General features: G+C 38.7%; 1 protein-coding gene across 3 annotated transcripts in view; it reads right to left on the reverse strand.

The window, feature by feature from the left end:
- Positions 1-22,144, reverse strand: part of GATB (glutamyl-tRNA amidotransferase subunit B) — a 43,803-nt gene that overhangs the window by 18,864 nt on the left and 2,795 nt on the right. For 2 of the 3 annotated variants that reach the window (XM_075751692.1, XM_075751691.1), the window contains exons 3-7: positions 9,151-9,264; positions 5,838-6,036; positions 4,741-4,863; positions 1,392-1,505; positions 223-307 (exon numbers count right to left, since the gene is read on the reverse strand). In XM_075751692.1, coding sequence (XP_075607807.1) covers positions 223-307; positions 1,392-1,505; positions 4,741-4,863; positions 5,838-6,036; positions 9,151-9,264 — 635 coding nt within the window. Of the gene's footprint in view, positions 1-222; positions 308-1,391; positions 1,519-4,740; positions 4,864-5,837; positions 6,037-9,150; positions 9,265-22,144 lie in introns of all 3 variants that reach the window. The other variant, XM_075751693.1, reaches the window with a different exon arrangement.

The following is a 22,144-nucleotide window of genomic DNA, read 5'->3' on the forward strand; positions in this document are numbered from 1 at the left end:
TTCACAGAGACATTGCTTGATACAGCACACAATCTGTTGTGAAAAAGCCTCAACTTTAAGAATAAACTACTACCTGTGAGGAGACTATGCTTGTGAACATCAGCTTTAGAAGACAGAAGTTGAGCAATATTACATTACCTGGTAGTGTCCTGACCATGTCACTAGGTATCCCTGACAATCTAAAGCTCCTATTCCTGATGTTCCTCCAAAATAAAAACTCACCCAAGCTTGGCATCAAAGGCTCTTGTTTCATTCAGAATTGTTCCTCCACTTTCAAGTTCTTCAATTTGCCTCTGTATTTCGTAGTCTGACAGAAACAAAAGAAAAAAGAATGTTTGTTATACTGCACTATTAGCTTTTGTACACTCCACTATTTCATTTTTCACAGCTATGCAATAATGGAATAGTCTGTGGTTTTAATCATAATGAAATAAACAGCAGTAGTTACAGCCAGAATTATCAGTCACTGCATCTCTCTCCAGCACTGTTTCTTTCTTTGCATGTTTTCCTCATCTTCTTTCATTCCCTTTAAATAGAAAACATTTTCTCACAGGCACTGCAGCCAAGCCATACATTCCTAGTGACCTTTCTATCACCCAGTTGAGTTTTCTTTTGGAGATGTAATAATCATCCTTTCTTGCTCATACCCAAGCTGCATCTGAACTTCATACACACCACCTACCATACTGAATGGAAAGCAATCATCTACATTAGAGGACACAGCTACTGCTAACATATTTCAGTACTAAACATGCTAGGCATTGAATCATCTGCGTTACTCTTCTTGCAGGCAGAGGGTTACCTCTGCAAGAAAATGGCAGGCTAACATGGCTGCTATCCTCACAGTACCCCATACTAAGATTTATTCTATCAGGGAGCAGCAAGAGTGGGGCTGCTCCACAAGGGGGGACAAACCAGGAGCTGAGGGTCACTACAGCACAGGCAGTGCCCTCACTGCCCAGTGCAGTCCCACAGGTCTGAACAGCATGGGCAGAGAGGCACGTGCTATTAACAGGGCCCGCTGACAGTTTCAGTCAAAGTGAGGGGATGAGCTGGGTCCAAGGTCCATCCAGGGAGTTCAGACAGAAGCAGGAGGAGGTAAGTCCAGAGACAGGACTGGGAACAAGACTACAGAACAGGTCCAAGGTCCATCAGGAGACAGGACTGAAAACTGGCACATCTGTGATGTAGCTTAGGCAAAGTCTGAAGGCCCCCAGCCCGAGCTTAAAGGGGACTTCTGGATCTGTGGGCAAGATGTGTGGATGGGACATCCAGACAAAGGTAGTCAGGGCATTTAAGGCCAATTACTGCCATCAACAGCCTCACATATTTCATGTGTAGACCACATTAAATATCTACAATGCTTCTGTAATGAAGCAACCATCACTTACCTACTGCTTTTGCCAGGAATCGTATGCTATTTATATTCTTCACTTCAGTCCTCACTCCGTAAGGCTCTCCAGGGTGATGCACAGAAACATTGGCATCCACTCTCAGCTGACCCTCTATAAAAGGAAACTTCATCAACAGAATAGTCTGCCCTGTAAACTAGAGTAAAAACCCTGTCATGCATTAATAAACTGCATGTTATGTGCAGAGAATTAGTAGCAGACTTCCATATGTTCAGAAAGGAGTAACAACCACCTCATTATAGTGTTCTGTTTGTGATTCCATCTCAAGACTCTGCCTCCAATCATTCAAAATTTTCTGAGAATACTACTTTTTTAAAAAAATTACTGCTCATAATTCCTCTCAGAGAAAACTGCATAGTGCAGTGCAGCACAGATCCTCTAAGCCACATCATGAAAAAAGCTTCTGATTCACAGCTCTTAAATAAAGGGCAGAATTAGACAAGCAATTTAAAGTAGTGGATTGTGAGCACCCATTTCTCTAAAAACAGCATCAAAATATCTTTTGGAATTACAATTTGATGGATATGTACTACTCTAGCATAGAACACAAGAACTTACAGTTATGCTGAACAGATTTACTAAGGCATTCTTGGAAATTTACAGCTCAAGGACAAAATGTGAGAAGTAGTGGATTTTTTTGTAATTTTCTTCCTCTCCTTCAAGAAACTGCAATCTCCCACCCTGCCCCGAATTTCCCTGGCTGCCAAAACCAGAAACTGAATACAAAGTCATATATAAAAGCATCGTGCATTTTTCGTCTAAAATGGAATAATATCCTTAGAGATCTTTAATGACTCAACCACAAGTAACTCGTAATTGTATCTTTGTAAGTTTTGTCCCTCTAAAGACATCCCTTCTGAGAAGAACAGGCTTGCCACAGTTATTCAACTGTGGGAATAAACAAACAGGAGAGGTTGTACTAAAAAGAAACATAATTTTTTCCCATATTGCACTGTGAACATCTGTAGCCTTCCTCTCTGTTTTTTTTTCTTTTTTTAATTTTCATTTCAAATACAGATAAAAGGAAACAAATACTTACTGTTTAAATACAGTAGCATTATTAAAGAGAACGCAAATTATCTTCACAGGTTTAACTCTGAGCTATCTACAGCTTCAGAATCCATTCCGGTCAATAGATGTAAATTGACTAGAGGCGCCTTGGTACACTTTGTAAAAGAGGGCTGGATGATAGTGCACTAATTTCCTCTATCTTCATAGAGTCTTGCCAGACACGCAAATGAAGGACAAAGGTGCTGGAATGACCCAACAACTCTTTCAAGAGAAGTGTTTTGCATGTGCTCCCTCTTTGGGGTGAAATGAGTACTTGTTCCAAAAGAGGAATAGTCTTGTCCTGCCCTTGCTTCATTTTGAGACATGACCTGCTTCTACTTGGATGTAGGTGTCAATGTGACAAGACAATGAAGTTAATCGGGCATAAGTGAGAGGAGAGCCAGTCCCCAAATGTTCTTAAAAAAAGCTTTTTATCCTTTAAGGCCACTTTAAGACCAGCTTCTTTCCCTTTCACTTTGCAATGAAATCATCTTTTCATCTTTTTTTTGTTAACGATCTGATAAAACCAGGGACTTGTCTTCACTGAACACACAAGTAGAATGAAGGAATGTAAAGCCCTTATTTGAAAGAAATTATGATGAGAGAAAACCACAGTAGAAAGCCCCTAAAAACGCCACCTTGACAAAAAAAATCCAAATACTTTCAAAGCCAACTATACTGGAGGAAAAATATTCCCAACACTGGAATTCTCCTCTGAAGTCAGAAATCTCACTGTGATAAAAGATAACATAGTGCAATCCCAAGGACAATCTGGGGCCAAATTCAGTAGCGATAAATGATGGTATATATGTGCGTCCATGAAGGCCTTTGAAGAAGCACGCTAACTGGCTGCCTAATATTAACAACTGTGCCCCATTTGACATGTGTAACAATAGCGTGAGAAAAGATTCAGACACATATATACGATGTCTAACAATTATTATTTCCCCCACATTAAATTAGATTTGCATCACTAGCCAACATTTATTGGATCCCATTTATCGGGTGATACATGGACCACTCTGACTCAGTTCTCTAAGAGATACATCTGCTTATATTACGGACAGAATTTGCTGCCAGAACAGTGAGGCCAACTGTCACAGGCAAAAATATAGCTTACATTGTGAACATTAACAGGTAGCTTATAATTGGGTGTATGTGTGGAGGGGATGAATGCCCAAAACTGTACTCAAGCAGAAGCCTGCTATTTGCTAGCTGTAACCATGGGCTGGTTGTAAATTTTGATAACATTACAACTGAGCAAAAATGGTATGACTTGAATCATCCAATTGATAGACATGAGACAGAATCAGCAGTTAGGAGGCTGATCACATGCTGTGTTTCTGCACATCACCTTTTGGGAAAATTGGGGCCTTAGGGTTCCAAAAAGAGGAGCTGGTGCCAAAAGCAGGGGTTCCCAAAAGAGGAAGTGGTCTCAGAAAGACAGCAGTGATCTTGGCCAGAGAGATCCTGGAGGCAGGGGAGGAGCCTGAAGATCAGAGAGATGCATGGAGACAAATGTCAGGGGACGCCCAGGGACCTTGGCCTCTAACACCTGAGACCAGTATCTGCAAGCCTGTTGCACAGCATGAACCAACACAATCTTCTGGCCCACCTGATCTCCCCAGTGATCTCCCCTGTGGGAGGAGAAATTGACACCTCGTGAACATAATACTGGAGGGGAGGGAGAGACAGAGTGAGCATGTGAAATGATCAAGTAGGGTAAAAGCCGCAGTTTAGTTGGTTCTTAAATTAACCCCAGCACCCGTGTCTGCTCTGTGGTGTCGTTTACTCCATCTCACCCATGACACCAGCAGAAGTTTACTGCCTGCACCCATTTCATGACTAGCTGAGACCTGACACACAACTCACAAGACAGTCTATGCTTCCACTACTTTGTCCCATAACTTCCATAATCTACATCCCATACTTACTACATATCTTCTGTGCTGCAGCACTGTGGCTAGCAAGATGAGGACAGACAGAGAAACACCACAAGAACCCTGGGGATATTCCTTCCTGCCTAGGCTTATCCTGTAAAATTATTGTATGAGGCAATATAAAATCTAGCACTGCAAATCTCTACTGAGGAAGGCAGGCCCATAAGGACACCTGAAACACGACAGACATTAGGAGAAGCTCTGAGGATTGTAAAAACAAGATAGAAAAGGCTATGCGTTGTAAGCAACCACAGAGCAAAATAACCAGAAGCTGCACATCTCCTGCAAATGCAGAGAATTACTGGCGACACAGGAACATGCCCTTCCCCCTTCTGTACCTGCCATGACTGCCTGGCTGCTCCCAAGTGTTTGAAGAATGAGCTGAAGCTCTCTGACTGCTGCAGCTGCTTCTTCCCCACAGCACATATCAGGCTCCATGACAACCTCCATGAGGCCGACTCCTGTCAGGGAAAGAGACAGGAGATTTTCAACAATAGCTTTTGATCTTGGCGTATTAGAGTGCAACTGGATAAACACATGAAAGCACTTGGGCTTTTTCTGAGGAAAAAAAAAATAAACCCCCATGTATTATTAACTGTCACTATGGGCCTAGCTGCAGATTGCTATAAAAACTTTTGATCCTATTTTTTTAAAGGAACCGACAAACTGCAGACAATCCTCCACCTTTTGATGACATGCAGCTCAGAAGGACACATTTCTCTTCTGCCCTTCTCTAGGAGAACTCCCATTTAAAGCCAATCCGATTCCAGACTCAAATTTATTTGTCTTCAACTAATTTTGGAACAGACAGAACTGTAAACAGATGAGTCTTCAAGATCCAGATTTCAAAAATATGAGCAGTCACAGTCCTTCACTTCAATGGACACCAGAGCACTGCGTCCCAGTTAGGTTAGGCCATCCAGGTTGCTGCCCGTGTTGTATGCTAATTTGGTTCATTCAGTTTACAACTTCAAAGTTTGAAGAGAAAATCTACATTTTTTCAAAGCTAATAATTAAAAAAAAAGTCTGACTCATGCACTGACAAATTCCAACAGCTGCTCCTTCTATACACAAACTTGATTCACTAGGTCTGCGATTTTATTTTTTAATAACGCATACAGTGACAAGAACTTAAATAGCTAAGTGGCTGTATGTGACTGACATATACAGTTTTGAGCAAACTGGAGCCAACAGATTTCTAACTTGCTATTGCCAATTGTCATCAACCAACAGCAATGGGAAAGGTCCACTGGCCATTAAAAAATACAAGTATCCCTCTGCTTCAAGTGTAATGGTCATTGTGATGAATTTTTATTTTCAAGGAGACACACATTGGCTGGTTTTATTTTTCACCTGTTCCCTGTCACCCATTTACCTTTGAAGACTCATCTTACACAGAAAGGAAGAGAAAAATAGGAAAATAATCCAAGCCTACCAGCCCTATTCAAGTCAACGAGAGTCTGGCTCCTTGTGTCATCATGGAGACTCTTTCCACTGTCTTGCTCCAGCTGAATTTGTTTAATCCTCACAGTTTTGGTCACCATCTGGCTCATTTTGTTGTCTACGCAGAGACTGTATGACAGACTTCCATTCACCGCAATAGGAACTCTTTGCTGAGTGATTTGATAGCCAGCCTGTCAACAAAATTAGTTTTATACTCAAATAAAACATTCACTTTTCAGAAAGCAGCAGCATAGCCAAGTGCAAATATTATGGACATCTTCCATAGTGACCTATATAAGAAGATAAAATACATGTAAATTCAGAAGTTATTTTGTTTAGCTGGAAAGGAAGCAAGCTAGATGATGGGTCTGGAATTTGACATGACGGTGAGAAGCTGGAGATTTGGAAAAAATAAGAGCACTCCTCAATACAGGCAAGTATAAGATACTATACTAACGCAGAAAGAATCAATAATTAACTGCACAACCACTTGCCAAGATGACATAAATTCCATTGATACTGTTTTGGGACAGGAAACGGACTAGAAGAGGTTCTTCCACACCTGTGGTTCCATAGTCATGTTAAATCTTGTCTGAAACCAGTTATCGTACCTCCATCCCCAAGCTGGGACTATCACTCATCCACCCATCAGGCTGAATATCCCTCTCTGCCTGTTTAGAACTTTACTCATTAAAGGGGAGGAGAGGGAGAGGGAAGGGATAGGTGGAAATTAAGAAAGTGAGGAAACTCAATTTCATTAATGTAGCAATTTAAAAGATAGACATTGCAACCCCATATAAGGAACACAGCTGATAAATGCCACCTCATGCCTGGAACTCCACTCAAAGGGGTAAACTGCTAGCCAGAAAAGGGGCTGCCAGTGACAAGGTATTGGAATAACTGCAATGATGTAAAAATACAGAAGTGAATCAATTACTTTGTTGAGGTAGGGTCCCCACCTCTTCCTCCTTCCTAGTCTGCTCATGTCCCCAGTGGTGTGGGGGAAAAAAAAAAAGCCTGCCACATTTTATTGAACTGGGAGGAGCATTTGCATATTTTGCAGGGAGGACAAGCGGACTCTAAAATGTAGAGATGGTGACAGCGCATTGGAATGGAGAACAATGGTTTGGTCCTGTGAACGGCTCAATTTATATATGCAATGAAGTGCATGACCTTCTACCCATAATCACTATAAGAAAAATGAAGTAACTGACTCTATGTAGCCTATGCTAATCACACAGCTCTTCCCATCTCCTAAAACTTCTCATTAAAATGATTTTTTTAAAGCCTGAACTAGTGAGTGACAATAAATAACAAGAATCCCATTTCCCATCCAAAGCCCCATTTTCAGGAGTAACAATAATCCCATTGTCAAACGACCCTAAGAGCTGGATTTATTTTATCTGTTCTATACAGCTCATTAGCCTAAACTCTGCATCTTATTACAGGGTTCCTGACTAGACTGTTTCACTATGAAATGCAGGTCGGGCAGTTTATTGTCAGTGCTTAAACTGCAGAAGTCAGCCAGTAGAAAGTCAAAATTACATGTTTCAAGCTAATAAAACGTGAAACAGCATCTCCTTGACCAAATTGCCATGCTTTTCTGACCACAGGATCCTGTAACTCATGTCTGCAAACAACAGTAGTCCACTGGGTGCTTGTACACACCTTCTTTCACCTCACTCTTCTCCTTTAAAAACATGGACGTGGCTTCTTTCCTATGACAACATTCTTCCCTATAGCTTCTATGCAATAGACTGATAGTAGATATCACAAGAACATGAGATTGTTTTCAGTTTAACAGCAGAAGCACCAAAGGTGGCTTGCAAACAAGTCTGTGATGTTTTTGGTGTTTCTTTATGATGTGTAAAGGAATTTTGAAAGTCATGTTTATTTCCTGCTATTTCACTTTTTTCTTCTTCAGGTCTGGAAATGGGCTTTAAGATAGTTTTACAAGTTAAAAAAAGAAAAAAAAAAAAGTATTGGCAATTCAAATTGGTAAGTTTGTGTTTCACATTCCCAGTATCTCACTACAGAGCCCCCAAAAGGGCCTCTTAATGGCTCGCAAATATTAGCAAAGTTATCCCCAGAAACCAAACCAGTAACTACATCAACTTCACAGAAGAGCTACAAGTTCCCAATCTAGAAGAAAACAGAACAGAAATCTCTTCTGAGATCCAGGTCTCCAGTGGACAACTATAACGTAGCTCTCTTTCTAAGGTGGGAAGCAATTGTATTTGCATATGCTTTGTGTATCTTCAACATATTTCCATTGCCTGAACAGTAGAGTGGGAGAGAAAGTAGTTTGGTTAGTAATACAGCATCTCTAGCCATTAATTTGGGATCTGAGAAGTCTCCCACTCTTCTTCTCTGGATGTCTGGGACACCTCACCTACAGAGAGGATAAGCTAACATGCCTGATCTTTCTCAGATAAAACAGAAACAGACTTTTTTCTTTTAATGCAGTCATCAGATCTTCACCCCAAAAATGCAAGGAAGTAAAACTAGTGCCCTCCCTTTGACAGGTTAGTATTAAACGGAACATTCAGTATAAATATCTGACAGAAAAAAAAAAAAGTTTAGAATTAGAAAGGTTTAATTTCATTAAAATAGAAAAAAGGCTCAAGCTGCTGCATCCTGTTGCAACAACAGAAGTCAGGTTCTTAAATTATTTCAATATTTCTACACTCATATCAAGTGTGGCAAAATGCATTTGACTTCCAATGACTACTTCTACCAAATATGAAAGCCACCAACAAACCATTCTGCAAAGATTCAGTTTCTCAGTTTGTTTTGGGGGTTTTTTGGTTGCTTTTTTTTTTGTTAAATTTATTGGAACTACTGATGGAGAAAGTTTTAAAGGGAAATTAAATATTTTTAGGTCCCTAACCAAACACAAAAAAGACACTATTATGTTTATACCACTGGAACCTGTGTTTGTTATACATTTGCTTTAAATGAAGGACTATTATCAGACTGCTTTTACCCTAACAGATAATTAGTACTAAACACCAGGAATGGAGAACTTAAGGGGCAAAGCAGCTCTAGCTCCCAATTCAATTACATTAAGCTACTGGAATCGTGCAGCTAAGCAAGGAATCAGCAATCAGAGCAATCATATTCAATCAGTGAGCACCAGGGTACAGCCGTCTATTCATCAGGGCACAGCGCTGCATCCTGTTGGGGTGAACAGAACACTGACTGAAACAGAAAAAGCATCTCTTCACTCATCCCCTATTGCCATGCATACTCCATACTTGTCCTTTCCTACAGCCATAAAGGGACCAGCTATACTGCATACTTACAGGCAGATCTGCATAGAAGTAGTGTTTTCTGTCAAACAGGGACTTCTTGTTTATGCTGCAGTTGAGTGCCAGGCCTGTCATCACTGCTGCTTCTACACACCTCCTGTTGAGAACCTAAGGAAACATGACACATGGTTTTGCTCAGATACTCAGTATGTAACAATGTGTTTCCCCCACATTGCCTTATATGGTGCATATATTCAATTTTGCTTGCCTTCTGTCACCATTAGATCTCTTTTCTTGTGTGGGTAGTTCTTACTCATCATTAAAGTCACGGTAGCTACAAATCTGCAAAGCTTTAAGATGAAAAAACAAGCTATTCAGTCGTTTTGTCATGCCACATAAGGAGGTGTGCACTGTTCTGGCTTGCTACTTTTGCAAACATTCCAGTACTTTTGAATCTTAGAGGGTGCAAGAGACAAATCATAGTAAATGATAATTGACTTGTGACCAGCTGTCAACTCATACTGGGAACCAGAAACACAGGGGATTTGCATTAGGGACTGCAGTGCCATTTCGGTAAAACATTTCAGAACACCTGTAACCACAGAACCACAGTGAATTCACAAGTATCTACACGTAGATTTCAATGCTTTGCTTAACCAGGATGAAATTAAGCACACTTACATGCTTTGCTAAAACAGAACCAGAGAGATGCCAATTGATTCCACGGCTACAAGTATACATGCATTTCCAATACCCAAGTAACCCATGGGATTAAGGTTCTTGCAGAATGCCACATGATCTGAAGATCCAGCAAGGCCTTAATGAAGAAATAAAGGAGATGCAGTTTCACACCACAGACCCATCACTCTCAGCACTACACCCTTCTATGTCCTCAGCAGAGTCATGGTGCAGAGGAGAAAGAAAATTCCACTCCAAAAAGTACTAACAAGCAATGTTTCAAATTTATGTTTTTTGAAATGTGCTCTCATTAATTTGACAGGTGGTTTAACTAACACCAAATGGATAAAACTGAAAAGAAAAAAAAAAAAGACTGAATTTATCTTAGTACAACTCTGACATACTCACGCTTACAGTATTTTGCAACAGGAACAAACTTTATCCATCTTATTCTGCACTGTACAGCTGCCAAGAAGTCAATTTCCAGCAGGACCATTAAAGGGGCACATTATGTAAAAGAATCTACATGACTTCATCTGCATTGACCAGAACAAAAAAGGCTTAAATAATGTTTTCTTCAATGTTTCTGGCAGTATTTACTTTTTATATTCTCCAGCCTGATTTCTGAAAACAGATTAAGCAGCTGTACATTTTCCATCATCCCATGTCTTCAGCTGGAAAAGGAACCTCTTTCCTTTACTTGTCTAATATTTCAAAAATCAAAATAATAAGAGAAAATATGAGAAACTCTTCCTGTAACAGAAACTTTAAAATTGCTTATACAGACAAGAAATTAAATATTTAATACATTTAACGAGGGAACTTTCAGATCTTTAGTGTAGCTATATAAGGCTAACTAGAACACATCATCTGTTCGGGCATATTTTATTTATCAAAAAATTTAAAAGATATATAAAGCAAATTTTAAACGAGAAAGAAGGAAGAACAATTTCCCTTTGAAATACTGATCTGCAGCAAAATGAATGCAATTAGTCCGGACTGTAATCTAAAGTAAAATTGGTAACTATGAAATATTATTTTAGTGTCATAGCTGCAGTTCATTATATAGCAGATGCTCCTGTTTTCAACAATTAAATGTTTCCAGATAGTAGAGATACCTTTTTTTTTTTTACTGTTTAAGTAGCTTGTAACAATGCTAGTCAAATTGTTCAATGTTTAAAATATCATAATATTTCTAAATACACAGGCAAAATTTCCTCCTCCTAAAGCCTTATGGTATGATCCTGTTCAGCTTTACAAATTAGGGAGGACCATGCCAGTCAGTGCTTTTAACAACTGGTCACCAGAAACTGTTAAAGGCTTCATAAACAGTGGGTAGACTCAAAACACCACTGCATCAAAGTAGTGAACTTATATCTTGCTACATTTCCTGATGGTGCAGGGTTTGTGACTGACTGTAATCAGGGAAAGAGACAAAACCCAGCTCTAAAGTCACAGTCAGTTAGAGCCTCATAGCACGTTCTTCAAACACAGGTGGAGTTTAGCTAATGACTACACTACAACTATTGCCTTTGACTACTTCAATTTTTTGCTTAAAACAACGTAGACTATATCGTACTCGTCACCCTAAGAGACAACACTGTTCTGAGGTGAAGGAAATAATTCCCACATACGTACTGCTTACACTAGAGAGAAGCTTTTGCTTCTGACGAACCATTTAAGTGGCTCTGGGGAAAAGCTGGCATAAAAAATGTGAAGTATTGATTATTTTCCATGTAGTATTACTAAGCATTTACATGACTGTAATGTGTATGTGTCTCCAGTGTACTGGGTCATACAAGCCAAATCGCTGTATGTGCACCATTACTCATTCACTAGTACCACTTCCTGTGCTGCTACTTTATTGACCTCTGCGGTGATAGAAGGCATTGCAAAGCATATCTTTCCCACTACGGCATACTGAGATGTCTACCACACCAATCTGCTTCCTCTGCCCTGTTTGACTCTAAACAAAAATAAATCAGATCACTCTCTACCTCCTCAAAAATAAAAACTTATCTGTTTAATATTGCTCCATTTCTGAAGTGACTACTACTACCCATTGTAGTGATCAAAGCTGTGTGCATAAAGCAGTTGTTTAAGCAAACGACTACTTTTCTTTCAAACAAGCCTAGCTTTTCAAATAATCTGCAGTGATAAACATCAATTCAGTATGTGAAACTTCCCATACTAATGACCTAGAATAAGTCCCCCAAGCTTGTTTATGCAGTAAGCTGTTATTAAGCTGACAGCTTTGACTAGCACCAAAGATTTAAATTACTGGCTTGAACTGACAAGCTGCCAGTCTGGTACGTTAGCAAAGTGCTGGCCTTGAAAGAAAGCTATGTAGTTCCTGCAATAGCTACGGACAAAACACAAGGGCCTATAAAGCCTTCTTAAATATTTCTGGTCTTTAAAACGTAAGCATCTCTCCTAGGTATTTAAAGAAAATCCTAGAGAGCTATCACAAAAGGAAATGTAAATTGTTTGTATTGGAATCTCATGAAAAACCTTAACAATGGCATCACAACATCAGCACCATTTCCCTTGTAGTTACGCTATCCTGCTAAAGCACCATGGTAACTGAGCACTAAAGGAATGAAAGAACAATCCAACCAAGATCTCTCTTTTTCTGATACTCGTCTATTCTTTACATCTAGTTCACAAGTGGAAAGACTCCTTTTAAAAATTTATCATTTTTATTTGCAAGGTTAGTTTAGTCAAGACCTTGGTTTTAAGTACAGGACTGTTCAATAGCTATACAAAACTATACACAATACTTTCAATGGCATAAATTCCCAGCAAAAGCACATTTTAACAGCTTTTTCTTTAACAGCAGGTTTACTCCTTATATTAACACATTAAAGAAAGCTGGCCCCCTTTTCGGTGAAGATACATGTTTCTACATTTAGTAAAGTATTTTACATTTTAAAGAGAGTAGGTATGCAGTTTCTTGTTTTGCTAATGAGTATTATATAGGAAAATTGGGGGGAAAAAAGAAGAAACATCTAGATCTCTGTCCTGGAAAAAGTTTATTTTTGCTACCTTTTAAAAACAAACCAAGAACCTAATCTTTGCCAGAACAGTGGTACCCAGGAAGCCTAAGTTATGGAACAATGTATACCTTTTACTAAAAACAGTAAAATCAAATTATTTCCCCAGAAATTTAAAAAGTTTTTGATTCTAGGTCACATATTTTAATAAAGTAGACTTCCTATTAATTGGCTATCTTAAGACCTTCATTGCTACTTATAATCATGAAGAAATCAGCATTAATCAGATTAACTACAGGACTGTTTATCTAAGAAACATTTAATATTAGCGTCTTTTCATTCAAAATAATAGCTGGAAGAAGGAAGTAGTGCAATGTACTTAGCCAGCTCTCTGCAGACCAGGCAGTAGTCTTTAGAAACCTCAACAGATATATCTAATCATATTTCCCAGTACTCCTATTTCATATCACTCTGATTTTTATTTGCTTCCACTAATGGATATATTCAGTCTTACTATTCTTGCTGTGTTAAAAGTACGAACTTGCTCCAATATATGGTTCTTTGAAGTGCAATCATAAGTTAAACTTCAAAATAAACTACTCTTATATTTACTTAGTCCAAATGTAATTGTGATTTTCAGTCTGACACTGCAGATGAGTACTTCAATGCGGCGTTCTTCCTTGGCATCCTCTCACACACGCTGAAGGGCGTAACTGCCTTGTAGCTATGCATGTACAGAATGTATATTACAGTAAATGAAGAGCTAACCATTTCCCAAATGACCCATTTCTTTCAACAGGCGTACAATCAGAACCCGTCCCTCTAAGCATACAGTAAAATTTTAAAAAACAGGCCAACCTAAGCCTTATCATTTGTTTGGTCTGCAAAGAGCCCCCATCATTCCAAAAACTGAGGTCTCTAGCTGCATGGGAAATTTAAAAAGAAGGCCAGCTTCAGTTTAGGGTCTTCTGCATTTCAATCCAGCATCTACTTCACAGCATATTTCCTGCCCTAATATGAACATACTGTTCTTATCCCTAAGGAAAGGGACAATAGAATAGGGAGGAAGCACCAGACATATTAAATTAAGATCTTAGATTAACAGAAAGATATTCCAGCTTAAGAAAAGAGAACAAACTGGCAACTGAGAAGCTGAAGCAGCCTAGGAAGATGGGGGGAGGGAGCATTAAATACACATTAATATATTTTGTAACTTTATCTTTCTGCAGTCTGGTACCGAATGCGTATGCTGTTATACAAAACATATTATTATTCCTAACCTTGTCTGGTGGCAAAGTTGGCTTCCAGTGATACAGCACACACTCATTAAAGTTGTATCTTAAAACCAGGCGACTATGACATTTTAAGAAGTACCCAGCTCCCAAACACGTTACTTTATGTATACTCAAACAGTAAGAGGGCATACTCTCTTGAAGCTGACGAGCTAGTCTGAGAGCTTATATTAAAAGGCTTATAATTGGAGAAAGCATCTTCCAGCATCAACAACGACCAGAAAAATTCAGCAACAGTAGGGAGAAATACTGACCCCTGGGAGTAAGAAAAATGGGAAGGTATCACCAGACACAAAGCTATTTAAATACTGACCAACTTCTGGGTTTCTCAGCCTTTTGAGACAGTGGTTGCTAAAAAAAAAAAAAAAAAAAAAAAATCACAGAAGAAAAAAAAAAATCCATTCAGATCACTGCATGGGCAAAGTGCTCAATGGTCTCAATGGAGTAAATCTATTTTATGGGGTGGTAGTGCTAGGGAAGTGGCCAATCCCCTTGCATTGCCCCACACCAGTGATCTTTCTGTCTCAGATCCCATCATCAGTGGCTAAAACCAAATAAACTTCTACCATGCGGACCCAATTTCAAGCAGGAGAACCCACAGGGAACACAGGACAACACAATGCTGAAACAATGGTTTGTGATATCCATAATCAAACACCGTGTTTCTATGGTGTTTCCATCAAAGAGACCAGTATCTCTCTAACATCCATGCTGTCCCTGTTGACAGCACAGTCTTCCGGGTCTGCCACACAGCTTTTTTTGACTTTTCATAAGGATGTTCCCTCTCTTATGCCGGTTGAAATTTAAACCATTACTAATGCTGTCTGATCCAGGACAAGTTAAATACAGGAAGATCCAGTGAAAACACTTCACTGCTTCTGGAGGTAGGGGACTGAGCAATGGCTAAAACCTACATTACAGAATATGATCAAATTCAAAGTCAACCTCAGCTTTGAGGTGGACCTCCTCAGACCTTTTTTCCTAGACTGAACTCCACAAAAAAAAGGCTAAAAAAGGCTTTTAAACATTAATAACATCTGCCTTCTTCAATATAACCTAGATTGTTTAACTTGTTAAATAGAGAAAATTCAGAGCACTTATGACAGAACAGAGTTTATAAACCAACTTTTGCCCTGTTAATCCTTGCAGATGGTCCTTTGCTTGTAGGCTTGGTGAGGGCCAGCTCTGTGGTTTTCTGAGTTGTAATAAATTCTAACCTTTCATACACATTGACTGTCATTTCCTAACATTTCTAAGTCTTGGCTATCTGCCCTCTGCTCCTTCTTGCACACACTAAAAACTCCCAGCCCTTCTTCCTCCATTTGCTGCCTCCTGAAACATACTTATTTGCTCCCTAGAGAGGCAGCCATCTTTTCCTCCAGGCTGCCCCAGACCTCTTAAGAGAGCACAACATACAAATTGAGAGTAAACCACAAGTGGCCTGTCACACATAGAGACAAGCATGTATTAATTCAGGAAAACAACAGGCAACATAATGCAACAAGTATTGGAAAAATCTATTAAGAAAGCAAACTAGAATTCTTTGTTTTTAACAAAGTTGTTCTGCAACAGCAGAACCAAAGACTAATTTCCTATAAATAATTGCCCTGAGCAGTGACCTCAACACTCTCTCCTCCAACGTACCCCTATCTTCTCCTCATTTCATCAAATATCCCAAATTGGGTAGAAACTGTCACAAATATCTGAATAGCAGTAGCCCAAATAAGCTGAGATCAGTGGGGAGAAGAGACTCAATCGCTAATTTCCTCTTCATGTGCTTGCAAATATATTCACAAAATCTACTACAAACTTAAAAATTTTTGAGGCAAATTTGTCTGAACTTGGCAGTGAAATTGCAAAACTAGCATTTCTGTATACAAAACAATGGTTGCAGTGGCAAAATCTGCACATGTAACTAATAAATACCAGTTGCAGAAGCTTACATAATCCTCTCAAAATCAAATACATAGTCGTAATACATTTAAGATGGCAAGGTGGCTGATAACCTGACAGAACACAAAGAAAGAAATTAATTTTACTCCAGGAACCACTTACAGCCTAATTGCACCAAGATAAGTTTCAAACAAAATACATAATCTTGACAGTTACGCAACTTTACACACAAGACAGCTAACCATGAAGAGAACAAAGACTCAGTCTACAATTATCTGTTATTACTGTTGGACAATGATTCCTAAATACCTTTCAATAAAATAACTCTTCAAAGAAAAAACTGTTAAGAACAACAAAGAAGCAAGATGTCAGTTTGCAAAGTTAAAATGTTAAGAAATTGGCAGAACCATGATTACAGAAACTTTTGCTTAACAGAGCACTGCTTTCATACACATATATACAATACACTACCTTCAATTTCCTCAAAGGGAGTCACCTGGAACCAGACTGTTTACATACTGAGAGAAAATTAAAACAAACACTTAAGGATGCCAGAGCATATACAGTGACTGATAACAGAAGTAATAGAAATTTGTCCCAAAAAATCCACTCACAGTTCAAACTTAAAATAAAGAAATTCCCAGCCCACTAAGAAAAACTACTACAAAAAGCTAATGTGCGCTTCAGCAGCAATTTCAGACTGAATCCAGAAAGAGACACCAATATGTCTAGTTGTCACGTAATGGTTGTGCTGTCCAAAAGTATCAAAGATGGCACAGCAACTGCAGTCACAGAACTGTGTGAAAGAAAGGAAACAAGATACTGCAAACTCCTGCTCCCCACTATCTTTACAAAGAAAAACCGTAAAGCAATAAAAAAACAACACGAAAGGAGATAAGAGAAAATACATAGATAACATCACCGATGCACTGAAAGATCTACTGAAATAGGTGATAGTAGGATGTTTTATCAACTCAATGCCATTCTTACTGGCACGTTTACATCAGCCAGAGGGATCTGTTAAGGATGAACAGAAAAGCCAACAAGAACAACAAACAGAAAGAAAGCTCAATAGTTACGGAGGTGCTAAGGAGACAAAGCCCTACAGGAATTCTTAGCCTTGACAAAAAGATTAAAACACCCAGAATGAGTGTCAGAACTTCTCACAAATAAATGAGACATAGCAAAAAGCAAGAGAAAAACCTTACAGGGGACTCCTTCAAAGCTCAAGAGAAGAGGAACAAATGTCACCAAATACTTCAAAGCACAAAGGCAGAGGCATCTCCAGAAAAATGGCATTTACAGTTAAGTATGAAATAAAGTTGAGCTAAGCAACTGCAGTAACTGAGGAAGTATAACACTTCTCAGACCCTCGTGAAGGAGACTAGATCCACAGGTAACCCTGGGGCTGTGAATGAACCTATGAAAGAGAAAGAAATAGAATGAGAAACAACCTGCATCATAACCCAGCCCTCAGAGTTGCCTGAAGCAGACCTCCCTCATCTTTGAAAGAGCTCTCCTGACCAGTACAACAGTGTTGAACTGATTAATAGCTTGAAATTATGTAGGCAGACTTTAATCCATAATGCATTCAGAAATTTAAGGGTCTATGAACAGTAAAGGCATTCTCAGGGAGCAATGATTTGAATGCCTATTTCACTCCCCTAGTTTTTTTCTGAATTATGTGGAATTTTCTTTTTAGAGGCTTACTGGGACTGGACGTCTAGCGAGCTGGGACTATGTGAGCAGCAAAAGACTGTTAACCACTGATGATACAATGCATGTTACAAACCCAAATACTATCAGGAAAGAAAGGACTGCAACAGAAAGATACTATCAATTTCTAAGAAAATATCTCCTAAGTGCAATTATTACACTTTTACTGAAAGAAGTAACAAGCAGTTAAAGTCAAGATAGACATAAGTAAATTATTTAAAACAAGCACGAACTCACTTTTTCCTTCAGGCACTGTCACTAATTTATTTTTAGAGGAGAGTTCATGGATACAACCGCCTAGGCATCACACAGTTTCTAAGAAGAGAAAAAAATTTATATAATGGAAGCTAGACCAACAGGCATACAAAGATCAGAAGATTGTCCAGTTCCCCAAGGAAGGTGCATGCAATTAAAATTGTAGTTATCAAAAGTCAAGCTAAGAAGCAGGTTGGTTGGTTTTTTTTTTTTTAAAGCGAAGTAGTATAAGAAGGGAGTAAATTCACATGCCTGCCAGCAGGAACGTCAAAACAAAACTGAAATCACAAGTTGGTAAAGCAGCTGTTGCAATCACCAGATTTAACAGGCACAGGATATCAAAAAAATCTAGTTTCAAGCTGTAAAGTATAAATTCTGGTCTCAAATGCTGTTTCTGTTCCAATATGTGTAGCTGACAGACAGATCCACCAAAATCTCACACAAACTTCTTGATGCCTTTGAAAGCAAATGCTTCAGGTAAATTCTGTATATTAACATCATCTAAAATGCAGCATAAAGTCTGATAATCTATCACCCAAGATGTCTGGAAAAACACTGGGTATCTGCCACTGCCAATGATGGATGCAGTGCCTATATAGGAAGGGGAACTAAACCACCCTTTGTGTCCCCAAACTGGGTATTACCCCTGTCACATCCCTGGGCGGCCATCCCAACAGCACCACACTGCAGGGAAGGCAACAGCATGATACACACCCTCTCTGCTACTGCGCAGTGTTGCAGTGACATTCCTCAGCTTTGGAGAAACCAGAGTTTGGAGCTTAAGCTGCCGGCAGCGCAACACCAGAAGGAACAAGGGCTAAAAGCTGCTCTAGCCCCGCTTTCTTCCATGAAAATGTGTATCTGCTTGCTGGACTGTCATTATACAGGTGAGAGAAGATAGAGCAGGACCAAAATACTTCCTTCTACACTATTTACAGAAGGAAAACTAAAGGAGTTTAAAACAAGAGGATATGAAAATCTCAGTACAGGACAGCAGCAATGAGTGAGTTGTCAAGTCCTCAAGGATGTCCAGTGGAACAGGAAAAAGTTATATATTCAGATAAAATCACACATCTCATGTGATATTCTACAGAAGCGTTCAACACAAACCTTACTCTGCTTCTTCTGAGGTCAGAAGGTATCTACCTTTTCTTCAGCAGAAACACGGCTTGATCATTACTAAGTGTTTCCAAAAAACTCTGTCTTAAAAAAAGATAAAACAGATGCTGTTCACACTGTGAAGAGAATGAAATTCAAATGCATGAGAAGGTGTCAAAAATTTCAAAATACTTAAGACTGTAGGGCTAACATTCATTCAAATCTTATTAATTTAAACCTCGGTTATGTAAATCCGAGATTATTTCTTCATACACTTGCCTACAAAGGAATAGGATCAGGCTTTCACTTTAGTCATGCAGGAGACAAACGTAAAATGTGCATCTTTTGGTGTGATTAGCAACAAAGACTAAGCACAGACAAAAAGGTTTCAGCCTTTAGCTACTAGATCTACCATCTTATTTCTGTGGCTGAGCTATAATTAACCTTTAGTCAGCCACCTCAATCATGAGAATAGATAATCATGGATTCTTTTTCTGTGAGCCCAGTCTTATCTTTATAAATCTTAGTAAAGATTCTCAGAATTTTCAAAGACGATAAATCAGACTAGGAGTGCAACCACCTTTATGGATCCTCTGAAGAATTTTAGATCAATCTGCAGGAATGATGCACTATATGCCACCACATGTAGCATAATATTTTATTTATAACAGGTCCCCTGAAGATACCAAGCTAAGATCATTGTCAAGTCCATTCACCATGTAAAAAAAAAAAAGAAAAAAAAAAAGGCCTTTGCACATTTCATTACATGAAATGTAATGTATGTACTCATATGTAGTCCCAAAGAAAGGAGAGGCTTACAGTGATTTGAGTAAGATGCTATCTGTTCTAGTGGTGAGGGGCTCCATCACCACAGGGCACTAAAAGCATGCAGAATAGCATGGGATGCACTGTTGAGTCTCACTACTTTTTTAATCAAAGCTTTGTCATATCATTTTTTCTGTCTCATGCCAAAGAGGAGTGTACCTGCATAGCTGTTCTTGCCTGTAGGTGTCTCTCAGAGGCACAGTGGGAGAGCAGCATAGTGAAAGTGGCCATGACACTAACACTGTGATGGTCCTCCTACGGCCTACTTGCAGCAGAAGCATAAAATAAGCTGTACTACAGTAGAGGAAGAAAATATAAAGAGGAAAGATGGAGGAGGGCTAAATACATCCTTCTAGTTTCCCCTCTCCTCTGCAGAACACAGCAAAGGCTCATGGCCACACTCACTGGTGACCCAAAAATGTATAGCAACCAGAAAAGCTCCCTTTAGCACCATTATTTCCGGTCCCGCTGTGAGGCAGCAAATGGTTATCTATCACAACCATTTCATGGTCCCACTGTAAATTTAAATCCCTGTGACATTGAAAATCTTCCCTATAGTTCTCAGTTTATAACAGCAGTTATTCTCTGCTACAGACAGCACAACTACTGTATTAAAACTTTGCTCCTATTTTTTTCATTTCTCAACACAACAGGGTCAAAAGGAAAGGTCAAATATTTACCTTCTAAAGAGGCTTATTAGGCAACAATGTTAACATTTGTTAAAATATTTTATTTTTTTTACAAATACTTGGAAATTTTCAAAAACTACTTTCAGTCTTTCAAAATCCTCCAAAATCCTATTCTACTTCAGATACTATTGCCATGTACAAATATGTACAGTTATTTCAAGAAAATAAGCCCAACTGTTTGATTCCAGAACAAACATTGGTCTCTAACATTAATTCCTGTGCAGCAAGTACAACAGGAAAATAAAGCTATGACTACTAACTGGATTTTGTATCACATTCTAACATGCAACAACATGTATTTTATAACATTCACTTTCAACTCTATTTTCACCAGTACTACAGTGAGAAAAATCTTTCTTGTCTTTGTATAGATAAAAGCAGCTGGTAGAAGCTAACACAGCATCACTACTTTTAAATCAACCTAACCACCCTGCTTTTTGCTTCTCAGGTGTAGTTATATTCTCTGCCAAAGCCCACATGTACTGGGGTTTTCTCACAAAGGTCGTACCAAGCCTCATTTATAAAGTACTTTAACAGAGGAAAAAGCCAAAAAAACCCCCCAAAACCCCAACAGATAGAAAAGAAACTCTTCGTAAGTACTCATTTTTGTTCATTCAAGAATGGTTTTTCCTACTTGACTGAAGATAAGCATCAGACAATTTATGAGGATTTCTGTTCATTAACAGAAGTTAAGTAAAAGGTCTAAAACCAAAATCTTGAACCCTTTTAAATTTCGTGACTATTAACTCCCTAACCTAGCCCTGCCCCTAAATGAAAGGAACTCATTTTCCATGTTTAAGTCTAACTAGATTCTTCTAAACCCAAATGATTGCATAAGACTCCCATTCTTTCTGGAAAGTTTTCAAAATTTCCATATAGTTACATCTGAAACTCAGCCCTGAATTGTCACTGAGACCAGAGTCCAAATTTTATTAGCATCTAAACTTCACTTCCTTAGGTTTCAATACCTTTGCAAATACAGAATGAATATATCAACTAATTTCTCTTTTTAAGGATCACATAGCATACATCAAGACCCTAGAAACCCAGCCGTAAGTTAATTCTCAATTTCAGAATATTATTTAAGGCTGTATTATGGTGATAAAAAGCTTCCAATAGATTAAAAAAATGTACCTGCAACTGGAATTCAAACCTCCACTCTAATAAATATACTCAGTGAAACACTTTTGCATTAAATAATTTGACCCCACTGTAGTCGCCTCATGCTTGTTGCACGAGGCAATGCTAAGTCTACTCAATATTTATTTTCACTGTATAGTAAGAGCTTATGTTATACATTTTTAAACTATTATTTTTATATTAAACTTGTTAAGATTCCCAGAGAATTCTACAGCGGTACTGTCATAGCCATCACAGTTACAATTAAGCTGTGACTTAAGAAATTTATTATGTTGTCACTAACAAATCTCATTGCTAAGTGCTAGCTAGCTATTCTGACTTATTAGTCCACAGTGTCTCACACAGATTACTTGTTTGGGGTTTTTTAAGTAATTGTTTTGCTCTGGAAATAGGAACAGTTGACACTTTCCTAAATCAGAGACTTTCTACTTGGGAAGTAAAGTACCTCCATACTGAGACATTCCAAATG

Source organism: Balearica regulorum, chromosome 4 (genome assembly GCF_011004875.1).
Source record: "Balearica regulorum gibbericeps isolate bBalReg1 chromosome 4, bBalReg1.pri, whole genome shotgun sequence".
Lineage (NCBI taxonomy): Eukaryota > Metazoa > Chordata > Aves > Gruiformes > Gruidae > Balearica > Balearica regulorum.